Source organism: Cyrtonyx montezumae, unplaced genomic scaffold (assembly GCF_038088225.1).
Source record: "Cyrtonyx montezumae isolate F1298 unplaced genomic scaffold, pur_monq_1.0 scaffold_8, whole genome shotgun sequence".
In the NCBI taxonomy this organism is placed as follows: Eukaryota; Metazoa; Chordata; class Aves; order Galliformes; family Odontophoridae; genus Cyrtonyx; species Cyrtonyx montezumae.
Window position 1 is genome coordinate 37,274,987 of NW_027072089.1, and position 21,600 is coordinate 37,296,586.

General features: G+C 37.2%; 1 protein-coding gene across 1 annotated transcript in view; it reads left to right on the top strand.

Moving 5' to 3' along the window:
- ALKAL1 (ALK and LTK ligand 1) overlaps positions 1 to 18,903 on the top strand; it is a 32,473-nt gene extending 13,570 nt beyond the window's left edge. The window contains exons 2-4 of the mRNA XM_065753593.1: positions 11,635 to 11,688; positions 17,006 to 17,086; positions 18,827 to 18,903. Coding sequence (XP_065609665.1) covers positions 11,635 to 11,688; positions 17,006 to 17,086; positions 18,827 to 18,891 — 200 coding nt within the window. The 3' untranslated portion in view covers positions 18,892 to 18,903. The remainder of the gene's footprint in view (positions 1 to 11,634; positions 11,689 to 17,005; positions 17,087 to 18,826) is intronic.
- The last annotated feature ends 2,697 nt before the right edge of the window (positions 18,904 to 21,600 follow it).

A 21,600-nucleotide genomic window follows, 5' to 3' on the forward strand; every position in this document is an offset into this window, starting at 1 on the left:
TTTGCTTGTGTTGAGTGTAAGGTTCACTTTACAATATGCTCGAATTCTTAGGCAAAGCCTCCATAGGTAGGAGTGACCTATATTTTAAGTTTCTGAGGTGTCTTATTGGTGGTGCACCTTGGACAGTTCTTCAATTGTACCTCTTCTGAAATACCACAAAAGGAGTGTGTTAAATACAAAAGCTTCTGGATTAAATTAAAATTAACAATTTGTCTTAAATTTAAAAAGCCAAGTATTCAGGCTAAAAGTATTTGGAGCATGGTAGCCAGGGTTGTAAACAGGCTTCTTAGTCTTTCACATAAGAAGATGGCTAAGGTTCAGGGAGTGCTAAGGAGGAGAAAATAACATGAAAGCTGGTTTTGCCAGACAGGTAGACTTATTCCTGCTGGGAGAATCTCCAGCTGGGAAAATCCACGGTTGTTACAGCCTTTGTGCCACCAGAATAGAAAAAAAGGGTTAGCTCAGAGTGGAGAATCTGGCTCAAAGAACTTAAAATAAATATCAGATGTCAGAGCTGTGACTTAATTGTTTAGCTAAGTAGATCATGTGAATTACACACAGATTGAGGACCTGTTTTTGCTTCTGTTGAAATCAAGGAGAACAGAATCAGGCTGCGCTCCTTCCAGAGTTTTTTCAGACATCAAAACTGTTATTGAAAGTATGACTTGTTCCAGAATCATTTTTGCACTAGTCAGAAATCCTAGAGAGCTGCTAGCACACAACTACTTTTTGTTTTATTACTGTAAACTTAAGCTAAGACTTTAAGCAGAATGTATTTCCTTGTGCTTTTAGTTTTTACTGCACAGTTTGACATGCAGACAGTGGCTTCTAAGCCTCTAAATATGGAAAGTAGAATTCCAGATTCAGATGTCAGTTTCTGAAACTAGCCAATTTCAAAGAGATACATTGAGGCCTGTATGTATTTTAATACATTCTCAGGTTGAAGCTCTGTCTCAAAATTACACCTGCATCCCCACTCAAAGCATTTCAGCATTTTTAAATTTTCTATTAAGTAGAAAAAAAAAAACTGTTTAATCATGAATTCTTTGCAGGAGAGAGTAAACAATCAGAAGACAGCTGAAAAGTTGAAAGAATCATTTAAGTATAATCAAAATTAAATTAACTGGACTCGTTAAATAATCATACATCCAGGAAGAAGTGAAAGATTTTGGAAGAAGTCTTCACATGCGCAGCTGTTTTTGGGAGAAGGTAACATGTGCAGCCATTACCTGGCTAAGAGCCTTCTCATAGCTCTACTGATGGGGAAATATTGGTTAGATGGATGACAGACAGAAAATTATCTTGAAAGATCTACAGCCAATTTGCAGGCTGACATGTATTTCTGCAAATTCTACCCAGATGATGAATGAATGTTGGTACAGTGAGTAACTGATGACATTATAAATGGAGTAAAAAGACATTACTTAGTGTCATATTTCTGGACCTACTTGGAAGATGCTGCTGGAAATATTCTGATAAACCTTTTGGTGCTGATCTCTGCGTTTTACGCCACAGAGGGCATCAAAGAGTTGCAGTGCGGAGGGGGTTGGCAATCACCTCTGTCTCCTGGCCAGCCAAGGTTCAGAATGTCCAAGCTCATGATGATAATAATAATTAAAGTAATACTGTTAGTTCAGTCTTTTATCCACCATGATTTCTCTTTCCAAGTATATTTTCTGGGCAATTAATAAGCAATTACTTTTCCTTTCACAAAAGATAAATTAATAAAAGGAAAATCAAAGCAAGAGTGGGAGGAGAGGAGGAACAAAGTACTAGCAGTACTGAAAATCCAGTTTATAGCAGGTAAAACTATCCTCCCCATCCCCTGTATGCCTATCCCAGCCCTTCAGATGTGATTAAATGCTGCTTCTGCAGCTCGAGTGAGTTAGCTTCTTCCGACCTCAGGTTATATCCTTCCCACAGCTCAGTGCCCAGGCTCAGAGGAGCCAACTCTAGGGATAATCTGTTGCCCTTAAGAGGGTGTTGAACTGGAGGCTGGCAACCTCTTTCAGGCTGTAAATAGTCATTGCTTTGCTGAGGTAGGAAGGCCTCCCTGGAATTACTGTTCATGCCGATAGTTGTCTTCATAGCAACGATTGCTGCTAACTATTCCTGTCACTCCCTGCTCCCACTCACAACTTGGCGGAGACCAGCCAAGGCAAGAAGACCAAAGGGAGCACAGTGAAGCAAAATGCTATGGATGAGTAGAGCATGGGCAGAAAACAGTGCAGATAGAAGCTGGCTGGATCCTTCCCCTGAATATGATGAGGTCTTTATCATCTTCCCATGACTGAAAGTTTTTCTACTGCTCAGATTTCTGGAGGAACTTACGGAAGAGTAGTTTTCCCTCACAGTCTCTGAAGAAGTGGTGTAGATATGGGTGAAGACAGGAATCCTGGGTAGGTGCTCATCTGCTGTCCCTTAAATAAATGATAATAAGTAAATAAAAAATAAAATAAATAATGCTTCCATTCTTATTTCCCCTACTTTTATTCTCTTACTTCTGGATGTCTGTTCTTTTCTACTGTCACAACAGCTTTCATTTCTGTATGCTTCTATTATGTGGATCACAGGGAGAGAGAACTGAGAAAATATGAGTAGTTGTGGTGTCTCAAAGATAGTCCTGCAAATTCAAGTCAGAAAATGGATTATAAAGAAGAAACTTATGTATCTTTCCCAGGTAGCATCATCATAAAATGAAAAGGTGAAAGTTTAAGTAAAATGTATATATGTATTTGCTTTGTTTGGTCTTACCATTTTGATTTTATGAAAAGTTACGTTGGCAGGTGATTCCACCTGAAGCACAAAAAAGCTCGACAGAAAAGTTTGTGTCAGAAGACTTCATATCACTTTCAACTCCTTTCACTTTTATGAAAGAATGCAGGTGTTCCACAGATTGTACGTAGGAGGTCTGTATTGTCAAGTGTACCACGAAACTGTCTGTAATAGCATAGGAGTGTTGACCAGGACATTGCTTTCCTGTGGCCTGTGAGAGTGAGTAGGGATGTACAAGGACTATGGGACTAAAGTTGTCATGTTCTTAAAAAAGAGGACAGTCTTGGCTTCTGTTCCCTTGTTACCACAGATGAAGGGAGAGGAAATGGCAGCAGTGAAGAAAACATAGTAATTGTTATTTTCCTTCTTAGTACAAAGAATGAGGTGTGTTTTCTCACGTAGATGAGCATATATACCTTTTAAGACAGCAGAGGATGGCAGTTATGCTTCTGGTATTTTGGAAAGAAAAATTTGATAAAAGCAGGCTATTTAAAAGCTATCTGTTTCATTATGTGCAGCAACTTTTAATTACTTTTCATGAGAACAGTAATGTTTTACAATTTGAAAGATCTAAAAAGGAGCTAGATAATGGATGTTCTTTCCATAAAAACTAGATTAAGCAGGAGAATGGTACTTGTGAATTCGCCCTGTGCTAGAAGTGTGTCAAGGAGCTATGTCCTGAATTAATTCAGGAACTAATCCCATTTAATGATTGGGAATAAACAAAGAATGAAGAAGTTAATAAGGAAACACTATAGCGAAAAAATATATTTCTTCTCAGCGTAGAAGAATGTATTTTGCGTGGCTCATCATCGAATGTTTACAAGCTTACATAGTCTTCATGTAATACATAGCATTTCATTGTGAAAAGCTCTACAAGAGTTTTAGCAGAGAGGATTCCAGAAAAAATTCTTCTCTCATAAACACCTTAAGCCGTTACCTAATGGGGATGTCACACAAAACATAGATGAGATGGTTATCTGTTGAATTCAAGCAAGTGTCTCTCTTAGAATCTTATGGCTGGATTTATTAAATAAAGCCATTTGCTATTTCAGGCAGCACCTCCTAGACTCTTGTTCATCAACTTTTCAAAGAACTAGAATGTTCCTACCTAATGCAAGACTTGTCTTGCTTATCAGTTAGTAGAGGCAAATAAATACCCATTTTTCCTTGCACACTAGCCTTTCTTTTTTGTATGTGATACTATTGAAATGTTATAAAATGTACAGAACCTTCCATACTTTTTTGTAAGAGTGTTGCTAAAGATTGTACATCCAGCTGAGAAATCAAAAGTCAAAAGTTATGCACATGTTTTCTTCGTATCCACCCGACACTCTTAATAATAACAAAGATGAAAAAAATATAGGCCCAAAGCAGCATCTGTTTTTTTCCTTGCAATTAAGAGGGTGCTGATGAATGAAGATGACTATGCACCTGTGACTGGGTTGAATTTACTTTGGTTTGAAGGTGTCTTCATTTGTTTATATCAGCTGTGTAAAGAAACCTTTTGTAGAATCCTTTTGTTGTTGTTTTAACTTAGTATTTGCAGTAGTGTAATTTTGGTAAGACCAAATAGATAGTTACTCTCCTGCAGACTCCCCATGAATATTAATTCCCCTGAATTTAAGGGAATAAATGATAATGCTTACCAGAGTGGGCAAGAAATAGGAGATGTAGCTGAGCAGAGTCTCTGGGATAAGAATGAGTGTCTTGTTCTACATGTGGTGGATTGATGCAGGGAAGAGAGGGAGGAAAAAGTAGAGATAATAAATAAAGGACAGACTGAGACTTTAGAAGCTGATGTTTCTTTTTATGCCCACCTTTAACACATTTATATACTGATTTCTTTTAATGTGGTGCTCTTGCTAGCAGTGACTGACATAGCAGACTGCATCAGCCATAATGAAAGCAGGTCCTGTTCAGTTTTTGGTTTACAGTCATTGTACTTTTAAACTGATGGATGTCACAGCCCACTTCATCACTCAAGTTTCTAAAGAACATTACAGAATAAAGACTTCATTTTAAATATGTAACACAGATATTTTATTCATAAGTAAAGTTGGGAGAACGTGAAAATATATCGATTACTCAGCATGTAAATGGAGTATTTTTTGCCATGCTCACATCAGAAAAATATTACAGGAATGAACACCAGGGAAAGTGAACTTTCAGTCGCCAGTTTAACTATACTTAGAAGCATAGACTAAGATTCGCATATGGGAATAAGCTTGGAAGCATTTATTCAATGCGGAAGTGGAACTAGCATTTTAGGACTTGACTAATGAGGTACAATTAAATATCACAGAGTGCATTCCAAATATTCCCTATAAATAATGTTAGAGTACTAAACAAAGGTTTCATGGACAGCAGATTAATCTAAAGAGATGAGAATACTGTTTATGTCTACTCCTGAACAAGAAGATAAATGGTTCAAGTCATTCATTATGAATTCTTAGTTGCAACCCTTAAGCTCCAGGCCACGCTTTGTATTCTGAGAATTGAAAGGGCTCCCTTGAGGTGGAGTTATTGGGAATCCTAGTAAACTCAGCTCCCAGAGCAGAAAGGTATGTGTGAGTACATTCAGCATACTCTACATTCAGTAGATGGCAGTGGTATGCAGTTGTAGATTAATTCAGGATTTTCTCTTGGTCAGATGCTCTCATCTGTATGAAACCAAGTAATGTTCTTTTTATTTCAGTGTTTTTTTTTTCCCAGCAAATAATAATATAGCAGGTTATTTTTCACCTTCTAGAGCAGACAAGGATACAAGATGCTAGAAATTTTTGCTAATTTACTGTAATCTACGTTACACAGCACTTGGAAGCGTCTGGTAAGTTTTGAATTTCAAACTGTGGTATTACATAGGGAAAGGAATACATCTGTCTGGAGCATTGACTCATTTTCCATCTATGCCCTGTGGAACTTAGTATGTATACATCGAAACCTCAAAATAAAAGCATTCAGTAAGTGGGAACTGTGTGTGTTATTTAACAGAAGTAGTAACATGGTGACATCCTGGAATACTGTGCACAGAAATAGATTATTTTCCCTTGTCCACAGGAGCAAACTGCAAATCTGTTGGGGGAAAGCAGTGTGTGTTTGTGTGTGTAAACAAGCAAATTATTGAGATAATTAGAAATTATTATAAAGCGTTCAGTTATGAAAACTTGGCAAAACCAAAACAGAAATATAGTTTATGTGGTAGAAATCACAGGTGAAGGGACTAAACTGGTAAAGGGATTAAATTACATTGTCTAAGTAGATAATTTCTTATATGACAGTTATTTCTAATAGAAAAAAAAATAGAAAATATTTAGAAGTTTTTGATTGTTAATGGTGGAAGGATTTGCTTTCTGTTGCATAAAGCAGTGTTAAATCTTGCCTCCCTATGGGAAAGTACAATAGAAAACACCTTAAAAACATCAGTCTGTGAGTTGTAACACTACCACAGATTTGTCCTAAGAATGTGGGTTACTCTTGAACAGATCTGGTGGTCCCTGAGCAGGAAGTTCAAACATTGCATGCTTTTAGCGATGAAATATACTCTATTTCTCTGATGTGTCAGACACCACCTGATAATCCACAGAAACTTTAAAATCTATATGAATATGGCTGTTCTTTTCAGAACAAAAACTGATACCATTCCAATTGCAATGAAATAGCAGCATTTATAACTGTATTTCCATCATAGTCAAAACTGCTGGACATTTCCAGTTCTGTAGGTAAGAACTTTGTCCTGCCTAGACTAAAGAATAAAAGTTTCAAGCAAGTTGATCACAGCCAAAAAGCATAAGAATGAAAGTAGGAAACTGAGGCTTTTTAATTGGTCAGGATACTGAAGAAAGCAGTATGTAGTTATTAATTTGACTTTCCTGAACATCAATTAGGAGCCATTCTCCCAAGTATGCTTAAGCTGTAGTGTGGCAAGTGCCTTAGTAAGGAGACAGAATTGACTGCCTGGGACAGCTGCCCACAGTAGTGTCTGTGTCTAGGAGGAATACTTGAATCAGATTTCTAGGTGCATACTTCATGCTCCATTTATTCAGAGGATGTTTAGCCAAATGGGACATCGACTGTAGTCAGATAGCTACAGTTTACTCAGCATCACAACATGCTCTTATCAAATAGAATGCTACTTTTTTCCCCACAAGGATGCCTTATGTTTGTATCATTTTCTATTTTACATATTGATCTGGAGCATTACTTTTTAATATTTTTATATATTTATTTTATTGAAGCTCTACATTCTTTCCTATAATTTCCAGAAATTATTACATAGTTAAATTAAGGCATAAAGAATATCTTAATTTTACTTTCTTATGTTGGTTTTTTTTTATTTTTTTAAGAACTGATTTTGTAGAGGTATCATTTATTTTTAAGAGATTCTACTATCATGCTGAGGATATCCTGGCATTGCAATGTTCCATTCATTCATCTTTCAGGTACGTCTCTTCACTTGGATATTTTCCTCTTGTTTCTGTCTATTTTCATCTCTATAAATTCTTCTGACACTTTACCAGTTCCTTTATGAATTTCCATTTGAAAAATTTTACTATCACTTTTATCACCATATGTTTTATTTTTACATGAAGTAAAGACATCTTTGTATTGTTGCAAGTATGCAAGAAAGAAATAAGGAGAGAGAATTCCTGAATCCTTCCCCTTTCTGAAGAGCAGACAGAGCATACATTGACTCAAAATGGATTTACCAGTATGAATTTAAAACAGATCAGGATCATTGTATGATATACTAAGATACATTATCATTTCTGTTGACCATATCTTGAACTGTCTTTACTTGCAAACAAATTTCTGTGAGCTTGTAATCTTTTGGACTGCTTAGTTAACTCTATTATAAAAAACTCCTTGAAGTGCAGAGCAATATAAGATTCAGAAAGGCCTGTTATTTTAATGTGTGACATGCTCTCCATAACAGTGGATAGTCTGAGTTAACAATGGATATTCTGAAAAATGGAAAATAACTAAACCCGGCTAAAAGTGTGAGGCTTTTAAATACTCTAATTGAAGAGTACTGTGGAGAATACTTCAGCATCTTTAATGCAGTTTAGGTATCAAAAAAAGGGTTAGTACTAACTCATGTCATATTCCCTTGGATACATATGCATTTTCCTGGAACATTTACCTGCCTTGGAGAATTCTTCCAGAAAAGCTCTAGTGTTCATTTGTTCATTTACTTTTTTGTTTTTCAATAGTAGTAAAAAAAAAAAAAAAGTTCTTATATTTACTTTTTTTAAATGCATGTATTTTCTTACAAAAAGTGAAAATCGTGGTTGTTGATGAAGACTTCTTTTTTTTTACATACATGAGTTAAGGGGCAGCCATTAAATCATAGAATTGTAGATTGAGCTGAAAGGGACCTTAAAGATCAAATGAAGATAGGTGAATGAAAAACAGCACGAGAATTCTTATTTACTATGTTTGCCTAGAGTGTAGCCTCTAGTGAGACATTGTAGGGCCCTCTAGGTAGAATGGGACTATTCCACAAAAATTAGTTGTTTTTGATGGCTGATTTAAGCAGCTTCCCTGAATAAGCTAAAACAAGCAAAGGCTGGTGCCTGTTGGGAATGTTATTTATGCGTTTTGTTGTTTGTTTGGTTTTTTTCTGCCAAGATGATATCACCTCAGGATATGAGGATATGGAGCTGTCAACAAGCTCTGTTGTGTGGATTTGGCCTACTTCAGTGCTGTGAACATGTGCCTTCTTATTTATACTACAGCAGGACATGAGTTTTCCAGGCATGATTACGGCTACATAGTGCTGAAGTCAGTGTAAATATAGGATTAGAAATCAGCACCTGATATCACAGCTTTGTGATCAGAACACATAGAACAAATAAAAGTGGAAATCCTCATCCGAAGAAATGCAGCTATGTCTCTATTGCAGGCTGAGCACATGCTCTAGCCCAGGACTTTGATTATTTAGTCTTCTACCTCTGTGCATGTCCAAATTATTGAAAAATTAAACATTCATCTCAGCTACCAGGTGCTTCACAACAAGAATAATTTACAACAGTGATTTAAATCAACTTTGGGAAGTTTATGACAAGATTGTGGGTACAGTGGAGATCTGTAGCAGCTGTTGCTTACTGTCTAGCTCAGAGCTTGCTTGCTCTCACACAGGCTTTTCATCCCAGCATGGGGTAAAACTCTGGCACATCCACTCAACTTCTACCTGAAGCCCCAAGTCCTGTGAGGTATCACAACTCAGATGACGAAAATTAACAGTATGAGCATACATTACAAGCATGTGAGCAATGTGAGCATAGACTGCAAGAGTGGATATTAAGATGTCTGTATTAATAGGTGATAGGTACCACGTGAAATGTGACTGGAACAACTAAGAACAGGTTAAAAGCAGGAATAACCTAGTATAGATGTTCTGTCTTGGTGATCTTTCGTTGCCTGATAAAAGAATCCTGTATAGAGTTGTGATGCTGCTTTTGACTGCAGTGTGATCTGGTCAGGAGTCAGTGATAACTATTCCATTCTTACAGGATGTTCATTAGTTTGATTTAAATTGTAAGCACTTTTGAACCTCAACCTCATAGTTTTGCGCAGTTAGAGTAGCCTCCCTACATTCAACATGGACAATTCTGGAAACCTATTTTTGAGGAACAAAGTAGAAAATAACTATTGAAGAAATAGTTGATCTGATCATAAGCTGAAGTGCCCATGTGTTGCTGGAAGACAAGAAAATTATTTTGTTTGTGTCAGGCAATTAATAGTTCAGGCAGAGTTGTCTATGCCATTAGAGAAAGTGGACAGAAGTGTTTCATTGACTTGTGCTGCCTGTGTTTTCTATACAAATGAGCTTGGGTTGTCTTTGTGGAGGGCTAGGGGCTCACTGATTGCATTTCAGAAAGTGAATGTATTGTACCACATGAGAAGAAAATGAATGCTTGAAAAAAATGGGGACGTGGGCACATGTTGAAAGGATGATTGCCTGGAGGGCTGGCAGCTGCGGCAGGCAGGCAGTGTTGTCCAGCCCCCTGCACCACACACGGCTGACCTAGTTTTCTGATTGGGGTGGCAGAAACCCTGAGCCAAGAGAAGTTGCTTGTAGGAGGTATACCCTGTAGCCTTCACTCTCAGTTACAGATGTAGAGTATGCCTGAAATGCTGAGCTCCTTTCCTCAGCGTTGTATCTTTTACCTTGTTTTGCTGCCTGAGTATTTTAAGTGTGGGGTTTCGGCTTTCCATTAGCTTTGATATAGAAGGACATCATCTCTTCTGGTTGTATTATAGATTTTTCCTAGAGGATTTTACAGGGTAAAAGGTGCTTCCTGTTCTCAGAGCAAATTCTATAGACTTTGAAAGGGCCTAGCACATAAATCTTGTTTGTCAGAGCCAGAAATGGCTTGCTTGTAATCCAGCCTTCACCAGGGTGGCTGTTCTTCTTTGCTGGTCTACTTGAGGTATCCCATTCAAAACTCATCCGGATTATTTCACTATATATTTTTTTATTTATTATGCTTCATTCTGAATACAATTTTAAGGTTCCTGACATTTCATTTCATTCTGTGTTTAAGGTTGGAAAGGTTGATATTTCATTTGAAGTAAGGAAACAAAATAAATTTATGTCAGTTAAAACAGATTTTCATGGAATGTTAGAAAATTGTGTGCTGTCATTTTGCTGAGTGGCGGTAAGACTTGGGCATTATAGCTTAAAATCCCAGCCGAAAAATACACTCTTGACCTCTGAGAAACTCCCTAAAGCCAGTGGTAAGAATTTATTTTGGAAGATAATTATCATCTTCCAATAGTTTGAAAGGGAACTTCTCTCTTCTGAGCTGTTAATTCAGATTGAGTACTGAGAAGAAAAACTGTAGTAGAACACAGAGATTTGAAATTACATAAATGGCAAAGAAATATTTTTGATGAATAAATATGTTTAGCTGCTGGTCCTAAGGGTGAGTTATAATCAATTGATTGCATTAGTGCTAAGAAAGGCATTTATTTTGAATTTTGTAGTTGATGTGTAGCTTGTCTGCAGTAATAAGTACAACTACTGAACAATTTTTCATACAGTTTTTCAATTGAGTTTGTATAAGGCTTGGAAGAAATGTACTAGTTTTAAGAATACGTACCTGCAACAAAAGTTCCTGCTGTAAGTCAGTGGGAACATCCCATTGCAAAGAAATCCTTATAAGTGGAGTTATTTTGTTAGGTCAGATTTCTGTTCTTCTTGATTCATTTGGCTGTTCTGAGACGAGTACTTCCTATTTTACTTTTTGGAAAAAATGCCACATATGAAAAGGGATTATTTTAAAATACACAGTATTTTTCACAGGAGAGTACTATTTTTTGACTAATAATGGTGATAAAAATATACAGAGACTGTATCTGTCATAGTTGATCCATAGGAAACTTTTCTCCCAAGGTATTTGTTATTTTATTACCCAATGTATGGTATTTAGTTTGTGTGTAGGTATTTTGCATAATTTGTTCATGCACTCAAACACTTATCATTACATGATACCGTATTTGTGTTATTTATTGTCATTCTGAGTGTACAGTCCAATTCTGTCCTAAGATGTGCAGAAATGGTTGGCAAAAAATCTGAGTGCGTGTTGTAGGATGACCATTTGGTATTCCACTGTGAATTAAATAAAACATTTCATCATATTGTTCAGACAAAAAAATAAAAAAGAAAATGAAAAGAGTGTGAAAGAACCTGTATTAATTTGAGAAGTTATCACAGAATCTCAGAATGTCAGTGATTGCAAGGGATCTCAAAAGATCATCATTATTGTGTCTCTTTACAGATTTATTGTTATATCATGATTTCAGTGTTTTACTCATACTCCATAGATAATATTTGTTTTCTTATCTCCTCAGAAATTTTTCCAAGAGATTCCAGTCTAAAAGACAAATTCATAAAACATTTTACAGGTAAGGAAAGTTGATTGCTCTTAATTTACTCATATATGAATATTCTAAGCAGCCATAAGAATCATAGAATCACAGAATGGCCTGGGTTGAAAAGGACCTCAAGGATCATCTAGTTTCAACCCTCCTGCCTTGGGCAGGGTTGCCAACCACTAGACCAAGCAGCCCAGAGCCACATCCAGCCTTGCCTTGAATGCCTCTAGGGATGGTGTATCCACAACCTGTTCCAGTGCATCGCCACCCTCTGAGTGAAAAACTTCCTCCTAGCACTTAACCTAAATCTCCTGTCATAGTTTAGAACCACTTCCCCTTGTCCTGTCACTATCAACTTGAGTAAACAGTTGTTCCCCCTCCTGTTTATACTCTCCATTCCAGTATTGTAGGGCCACAATGAGGTCTCCCCCAAGTCTTGTCATCTCCAAGCTAAAAAAGCCCTTTACAACCCTCTGATCATTTTAGTGGTCCTCCTCTGGACCTGCATTAGCTTTCTTGATGTTCATGAACAAGTTGAACATTTGTAAAGTTACAATTCTGTGATTTAGGACTAGAAAATTTAAAGAACTCTAATCACATTTTGGTTTGAGTCTCTCTTTGAATAATTGAGCTTAAAATACCTTAAAAGCACAGTAAGCTAAAACATAAATGATTTAAAACCTGTTGTTTCATTTTTATGAACCTATTGCTGCTTGTTCATTTGCCACCTCACAAGAAGATTAGTAGTTGTAGAGACTAATTTTCTAACATATTAATTTTTAAGACAGTTAATTTTAAAGCTTCTTGTGGGACTGCATATATCTTTCAGATCAGATCTACGTGGCTGTATAATCTTTTACTATATCAGCAGAATACTTTGTGTCTTTTATATCATTATATTTATGTGGATGCTTGTTTTAAAATGGCAAACAAATAGAGCAAAGAAAGGTTAAATCAGTGTAAACGAATCAGAAAAACATTAGCTATGTTAAATATGGAAGCTTAATATGAATAGAGTCTAGTACTTGTGTGTGAAATTTGAAATGTAGTTGTATAATGCACTTACCTTTTGTACTTTATTTTGTAACTACTGGAAAAAATATTATGCTCTCTGAATGTAAACAAAAAATGGTGCCAGCAGCAATGTTCTTGTGCTGATTCTTTACTTTTTAGTTTCAAATATTCTGAAATTCAGAAAAACAGAGATCTAGTGTATGGCACTGCAAATCTGCTGCTGATTTTAAATTTTATTGGGATTACTGAAATTAAAACCTGGAGAAATAGATGACAGTAAGTGCATGAAAAAGAGAACTGGAAATTTTGGACAGTCCTTTGCAAGAAAGGGAAAAATGTGTTGTTTCCTTTACATGGTAGAGGGGTTCTCAGACCTTCAGGATAACCACAACAGTAAGAATCTTTCTGTCAGCTGCTCACTACAGACTAATAGCATCTATAGGAACAGTGCTACACCTAGCTGCTCCTTCACTCTTACAGTCAAAAAGGATAATTATGAACCTGGTCATTTTCAATGTATATGAAAAAGAAATAAAAAGAGCATATAGATTTGACCTTGCTATTCTGTGTAGCACAGGAATACTTGAAGATTCTATTCTGAGTAGGGCAGACAAGAAAGTTTTGCTTGTGTTTAATTATTAATGTTTCCTTTTCATTTTTAACTTTGGGCACTTTTCGGCCACCATAACAATCTCAGCATAAGGATCTGAGTAGGCTAACTACAGAAAAAGTTCCTTTGCTCAAAAACAACAGCAAAAAAACAGCCGTGAGTTTTACAGAGGGTATTTTGAGAATACTAAATCACAGAAGGGAGAAAGGCCTGTAAGTGCTTGTTGCCCTGTTTCTGGAGCCATTTATTAAACTAATAGTCTTCTGCATGGGTAGTTGTCATCAAAATAGCTGAAATTGTTTGACTAAGAATAGCTGGAATGAATAAGGAAAGCTGGTTCATTGCAAAATTCCTGGAAGTTTATTTCTTTGTTGGTTCAGAATTGCTGCCTACATCTTTTTTTTTTTTCTTTTCATTTTTTTAAATTATACTCAGTATCTTCTTGATGGTGTTTTCTGCCTGATATGTCTTTTCCACAGCTTTATTGAATTCTATAATCCTTAATCTTTTTTCTTATTACACAGTCTACATTTATTTTTTGTGATTTTGTTCAAATCATAACCCTTTTTCTAGCTACCTTAATTAAGTAAACTATTTCAAGGTAGGCCTCACTAGTGCAATACTCATGACATCCTGAACTAATGAAATTGTATAAAAGAGGAGAGGAAATTAGCATTATCTTTACAGTCTATTGTCTCTGTAGTTTCAAGGTTAAGAGAATTATTCTACACTTTCAGTTTGCCAAGAATCATAGACATTTTAAAGCCAAAGAAGAACTGTATGTAACATTCCTTGAATGTAGGAAAAATCATAAATAATATGATGAGTCATAAAGCTATCTATCAATTTGGCTTGAAAAGCCTGTTGACACAGATTGCTCTATAAGGCAAAAATGAAATTAACAGATCATATTTTGTGTCAAGGAAGAAAGCTGAAAAACCATGAAGGGACATGGAATTTATTTAGTGACAAAAGCCATTGTTATCTTCATGTATCTTCAAAAATTCCAACTTGCATATTTTCTCTGCAGACTAATTACTCATTCAGATAAAACATAGCAACGATTTTCCAGTCCAAAGTCACAAAGACTGATTTGTTAGTTTATGCAAAAGCTTACTTGTGGCTAAAAAATCGGAGAATTATAGGATCCCCTTTGCCTTCTTGGTCATTAGGGCACACTATTGGCTCGTGGGCAACCTGTTGTCCACCAGGACCCCTAGATCATCTCTGCAGAGATCATCTCCTACAGGTCATCCCCTAACCTGTACTGATGCATGCAGTCATTTCTCCTCAGGTGCAGGGCTCTACATTTGCTTCCATCAGACCTCATCCACTTTCTCTTTGTCCAACTCTTCAGTCTTTCTAGGTCCCACTGAATGGCTGCACAGCTTTCAGGTGTGTCAGCCACTCCTCCCAGCTTTGTATCATCAGTAAATGTGCTGAGGGTAGGCTCAATCCCTTCATCCAGGTCACTGATGAAGATGCTGAACAAGACTGGACCCAGCACTGACCCCTGGGGAATACTGCAAGTTACAGGCCTCCAGCTAGAATCTGCCACTAATTACAATGCTCTGAGCTCTGCCAATCTGCAGGTTTTCAGCGCACCTCACCATCCACTCCTCTATCCCACACTTTCTAAGCTTCGTTGCAAGGATGGTGTGGGAGACATGCCAAACACCTTGCTGAAGTCAAGGTATACAACATCCACTGCTCTCCCCCTATGTACCCAGCTAGTGATGAAACTGTAGAGGGCTACCAGATTGGTCAAGCATGATTTCCCTGTGGTGAGTCCATGTTACCTACTCCTGGTAACCTTCTTCTATTCCAACTGTTTGGAGATTGCATTCAGAACAAGCTGTTCCGTCATCTTTCCAGGGACGGAGGTGAGGCTGACTGGCTTGTAGTTTCCTGGATCATCATTCTTGCCCTTTTTGAAGACTGGAATGACACTGGCTATCTTCCAGTTCCAGCTACTGCTTATCCTTACAGCATGTTACATTATTTAAACGTTATGTTTGTTTGTTTGTTTTTTTCTCTTATCTTGGATGCTCTTATTATATTCCTGGGGTTTTAAGTCATAATGGAAGGCCTTAGGCAACTTGTAACCTGTCAGTCATGGTTTGAAGATCCCTAGCTCTGTATTATTATCAAATATTAATATGACTAGTTGACATGATATATACAGAGAAAAGAACAGAGGCTGGAAGAGCAGACAGTGTACTACATCGTGGGCACACAGGCATTTGCCTCATCCAAATGTTAAAACACATGCTGCCCTCTTCAGGTCTGCATGCTTTTCTGCTAGGATTACTTGAACAAGAAATTATGTTCCTAGATACTACTCAGCTGTAATTTTTTTCTCAGCACTCAAGTTGTATTCCTACAGAGATTTATACACGATTGATATGCAAATTAGAAGCATTAATAGGTCAAGCTACTTAACTTTTGCAGAATTTCAAATTTGCTTAAAATGTTGCTTTTATATATCTTTAGAAAATATGCAGATATTATTTCGACATTATTTCTTCTATTTTATAATACAGACTAATGAACTAAATTCTACTGTAGTTGCACTGTTCTATTTTTTACCACATAGGAGTTGTTATTGTTAATTTGAAATTAATGGAATTTCAAGGCTAATGTGAAATATCACTACCTCTCTGGATCGTGAGCGTGGTATCATGAATCATAGGATAGGCTGGGTTAGAAGAGACCTCAAACGTCATCTGTTTCAAGCCCCCCTTCCATTGCAGGGTTGCCAACCACGAAGTCAGTCACTGCATAAGGCTTCTACCACATCACCGTTCTCTGTCAGTGAAAATTTTCCCTCTGACATCCAATGTAAATCTGCCCTCTTTTAATTTTAAACCCTTCCCGTGTTCCAGTTTCTGCCTGTTGTCCCTTGTTCTACTGCTGAGCATGCCACCAGAAAGAGCCTGTCTCATCAGCTTGACTCCTGCACTTTAGACATTTATGAACAGTTACGAGATCAACATTTATAAGCTCCCTTTAAGTATTGGAAGGCTGCAGTGAGGTCTACCTGGAGCCTTCTTTTCTCCAGGCTGAACAAACCCAACTCCTTCAACCTTTTTTCACAGGAAAGGTGTTTCAGCCCTTTCATCATCTTTATGGCCTTCCTCTGGACCCTTTCCAAAAGCTTCTTTCTTGTGCTGGAGGCCCCAGACCTGGATGCAGTACTCCAAGTGGGGCCTCACAAGGGCAGAGTAGAGTGGGATGGTCACCTCCCTTGTCCTGCTGGCCACCTCTCTACTGAGACACCCCAGGATACTGTAGGACTTCTGTGGTGCAAGTGCCTGCTGCTGGCTCATGTTGTTTCATCTAGCAGCACCCCTAAGTCTTTCTTGACAGGGCTGCTCCCAAGGAGTTCTCCCAGGCTGTGTACACGTATGAGATTTCCCCAACCAAAGTGAAGCACCTTGCTGAACCTCATTAGGTTCACAGGAGCATACTTTTCAAGTTTGTTCCTACTTTTTTCCTACTGTCAATCAACTGCAGTACTCAGCTTGCATAGTAGCATAGTAATAGTGTCACTTTCTGTTGTTTCAGTAGCACATATTGTTATAATTGTTTAAGGCATAGCAAAATATGAAGAATAATTTTATCAAAGCACATTGAATTTAATTCTATCTGTTGGCATTATTGGTTTGAAATTGCATAGTGCCACTGAAAGCTTGTAGTTAACTTCTGCTTACCCTCTAACAGGGCCAGTTACGTTTTCATCAGAGTGCAGCAAGCACTTTCATCGATTGTATCACAACACAAGGGACTGCTCGACACCAGCTTGTAAGTAGCAACTACAGTCATTTACAATTCTAACAGTGATACTTGTTTTAAAGCTACCTGCTTTCTCCTTTTGCTGCTCTGTTTTTGATGTGCTGGTCCTTCTCTAACACTTTGTTCCTTTTTTTCTGTAAAATACTGCTATTTACACAAGGTCTTCTAATGCACAAAGATTTTTCTATGATATCTATGTATCTATCTATTCAAATATAATGCAGTTGCAGTCAGCTAAATATAACAGAGTTCAGTCTAAATCCTCTTAAATGAGACTAATATAAATGAAATGAAAACTCTGGGGGGAAAAAGAAAAAGTCAGGCATGCCAATGAACAGGTGGGTTATGAAGCCAAAGTCTCCTTCCCACTCCCGTTAGCTCTCCTTATTGACTTGTTCAGATTTCATCTTATTGCACAATTCCCTACCTTCTGTTAAACTTCTATAACATGGTTATATCTTATTCTTGTGTACATGCCAGTTTGTGATGTCAATTTTCTAATAAGTTATACATACAGCATTGTAAGTAGACAAATAATGAATAAGTTAGGCACATATCTGTCATATGCCACATAACAAAAATGTCATGTATTTTGCATGTTGTGTACCTTGAATATATGCATACACTGTACATGGATACTGTTTGGACTGTCCTGTCTGAGTGCTACATTTTTTCTACTAAGAAACACAGTCGTGATATTTCTGTTCTAAATAAACAAGTTTTCTCTAAAGTCAAAAATGAGTTTGCAGTTAGGACTGTGTGAAGAACTTACTTTTAAATTTAACTGTCAACACAAAAATTGAATTGGAAAATGGATTAAAACCAGAGCAAGTTTTATTTCTCTTTCTCTTCAACCATACCTAAACCAGACAGTGAGTTTCATTCAACCTGAAATGTTCTGTTGATCTAAAAGAAGTGTTCAATTCTCAGAACTGTCTCCACCTTATCCAGCACCAAGATTTAGAATAATTATCAAGATTGATTGTGGCCAGGATATTTTTGTGTCTTTTTAGAGGAATTTAATATTTTCTTTCTGGGAAACTCTACCTGCCACAGAATGTATATATATTATTTTTATTTTTTACAAATATTCCCTGAAGCACTGATTCCCAGGTCAGCATTCAGTCTCGCTGTTTGGCACATTTTCTGTTAAGTTTTCTGTAAGAAATTTATAAAGCAAGAGAAGAAAATTGCACTTCCTTGTTAACAGATAGTTAGGTCTTTCCATCATAGCAGTGGCACAGGGGACACTTGAAACAAGTGATCCTTTGTTCTAAGGACACTAGGGAGAGAACAAGTGCCCCTAGTCATATAATTAGAAGATTTATTTGGACATGGAAAATATGGATTCCTATCAAAGTCAATAGTAAACGGAACAATAAATAAGTTTGGAAGAGTCTGGTGTCAGAATACCTCATAGTCTGCTTATTAGAATAGCCTCCCAACCAAGTAATGTGTTAAGGTCCTTCAGGTAAAGTTGGGAATTCAGCTTTGTCTTCTACATCTTAAGAGAAAAGTATCTGGTAGAAAATGAACTGCTGCCATCACTCACATTTCCTCTAGAGTCCCAGATAGGGTAAGGTATAATTTTGCATCTTGCACTCGTAATATAATGGATTTCCATCAGAGAATGGTTTTATTCTGTTGAAAGCCTGAAAATCTAATACAAATCCTATATTTAATTTTACAGTGTTTGAGAGTATCTGGCAGTTGAGATTCATTATTGCTGTTGGTATTTTTTTTTTTTAGATTATAAAAGGTGTGCAAGGTTGCTAACGAGATTAGCAATGAGCCCTTTGTGTACACAGTCCTAGGATGTTTGCTATGTAAGTATAGTTTTTTTCATTATTCTTTTAAAATTTTGTAATAGTCTAATGATTTATTTCATAACTGTACCCTGTGCATACAGAAATGTGATATAAATAGTGCATCAACATGGAATTCTAGCATTGATGTTGAGACTGGCTAGATCATCGTGGAAATGTATGGAAGCACAGCTGTCTCTGATACGAACCCCATTGTAATGTCTTAACAGTCACTGGTGGCACTGTAGACCATAATTATTCTCTAGGTCACATCTTGTATCAAAACTTTGAGAAGACTAGTTGGTGAAGGTGAAAAATGCATGCAGATTTTATCAATGCATTTCAGACCTTTAAATAAGAGGGCTCTGTTGTTAGTGCATGGAAAATTCTCAGGTCTGCAATCTTTGTAGATGCCCTATCATTTCATTCATCATCAGGATCTCTTTTCGTTCTCAAATGGTGTTCTGAAAACTTGTCTGAAGTTAACAACATAAATAGTGATGGAAGTAAGCTGAACATAAACTTGTAACAAAGCTGAAATATTTAATTAACAAGCTGTGAAAGGTACCAGCTCAATGTTGTTCATAAATAGTATGTTAAATATGTTAATTAAACAGTAGTATCACTGATAAAAGGAATATCTTCAAGTGAACTGTTCCCTAGTAGGTTGAATATCAATGAGTTATTTGCACATTTCACAGTAATTTGAAAAACTGTGCTACTATGGGACAATAAATATTTATAAAGTCAGTTAAAATTGATGTATTTAAATTTCTTCAAAGACTGTTTCCTCTTACAACCGTTTCCTCTTTCTTTCTTTCTTTCTTTCAAATACTGCCTGGAGTTTCAGGGAGCAGTGTATGTCACTTTTTCCTGAATCAAGACTTTAATTTATACTAATCAGGAATAAGAAAAGAGTAGGATATGAGTCAGTGTTAACTGATTTGATTTCCAAGTGGAGGTGGGATTCATTTTGGTGGCAGTGCAAAAATACTTAGAAGAATGTGTCAGTAATTCAGTGCTGAGAAGAAATGACATCTTTTCTTTCTCCTTTTCATTTATTTTCTTAACTATTTTCAGTCTTCTTGGCCTCTTGCCTTCTGGGTTTTGCACATGATTTTGAATGTATCAGGGCACCAAACCTGAGTGCCTAATGTATCAGGGCACCAAACCTGACTGCCTAATGGATGTTATTACTTTGCCAGGATTTTCCTTTTGCCAGGAATCCTTTCTGAATGTCCTTTAAAATTCTTTTTGCATCTCTGCAAAAATATGTTTGTTAGTTTTCTCATTCAAATCTCCGCATTCAAAAGTATCCTGGAAATCTCTCATTTTATGCACTTTCATCTATTTTATCTGGTTTCCATTCGTTTGTATTTCTTTACTCCTCTGGGTTCATGGCTTGGGCCTCCCAGAATTTCTGACTGTTCTAGTAATTTTTTCCCTTTTCTTTAAACCTGGTTAGTCAAAGGTCTGCTTCCATATTCACACTACAGAAGCCTCTATCACATCCCATTTCCAGCTTTAAAATATGAATAAGTTGTTCATGAATTGCAAAACCAGCTGTTCTAATTTGCCTGCCAAAAATATACTCTGGGATGACATGTGGGAAAGGGAGGATAATCCATGTTAGCAGCTCGTGTACACCGTGTTCGCATAAAATTGTCTCTAGGCTGACTTACTCTCTTTAACAGAGAGAACATTACAGGGAAAAGTAGAGCTATGATCTGACTATTTTCCAGCCTGCTCTGTTCCTTCACTGTGTAGGTGGAGTGGCTAGTTTCCATGAGAGCTATCCGGTGTCTGTTTGGAATTGATAATTTTTTTCTGAGAAAGATGAAGGACAGCAGAAGCTGCTCTCTCTTCTCTGACTAACCAGGACAGTACAGGAGTTAAATATGTTATTCCTTTAATAACACTGGATTTGTAGCACAATTTCGTGATTGCTTCTACTCCAGCTTTTGGGACAGAGGATCTGTTTTCCTCTCCGCCTTCATAGTAGCTTACAACAGACTGGGTCCTAGGTAATGTTTTTTTGTAAGGTAATCTACATTTGCTTTAAAATCTTGAAAGAGTCTTGAAGGTGCTCAGTTGACAGCAAGAAAGACATCTGTTTTGTCTGATGTCGTTAAACATTTCATCTTAGTGTACATTTTCCTCCAAACCAGAACTGCAATGCTGTAATATGGATAGTTTCTTCCTTCCCCGTAAGTACCCGAGAAAAAAAGGAGATGTGGTCTTTTCGTGCTCGAAATGAAGCTTTGTCTTGGAAAATAGTTTTCCGCATCGATGTGGTAGCATGTTGCTGCGGGAACCGAGGGTGCTGCGTCGGACTGTGCTTCAGCACCACGGAGAAGTCCAGGGATGGGGCTCGGTCCGCAGCGCTGGGCGATGAGTAGTGCTGTTAGGGCTTAAACAGTTTCTTTTAATCTTGCAAATGGCAGTGAAGCATTTGATAGAACTCATTATCTACGAATACGCATAACTACATGCATGGAAAGCTTTATTGTGAAACGTGCAGCAAGAAGTGGTGTGGGTAACGCTCTTTGGATCAACACTGAAGATTTGCCATGGCCAAGCTCACCAATGTTTGCAGAAGGGCAAGACCTACTCACGGTCTGGAGTGAAGATTTATGCAATCTGCAGGAAACTGGTTTACAGTCAGAATTATACGAAACAGTCTTTCTCTGTGTTTTGAAACTAATGGCATGTCCTTTT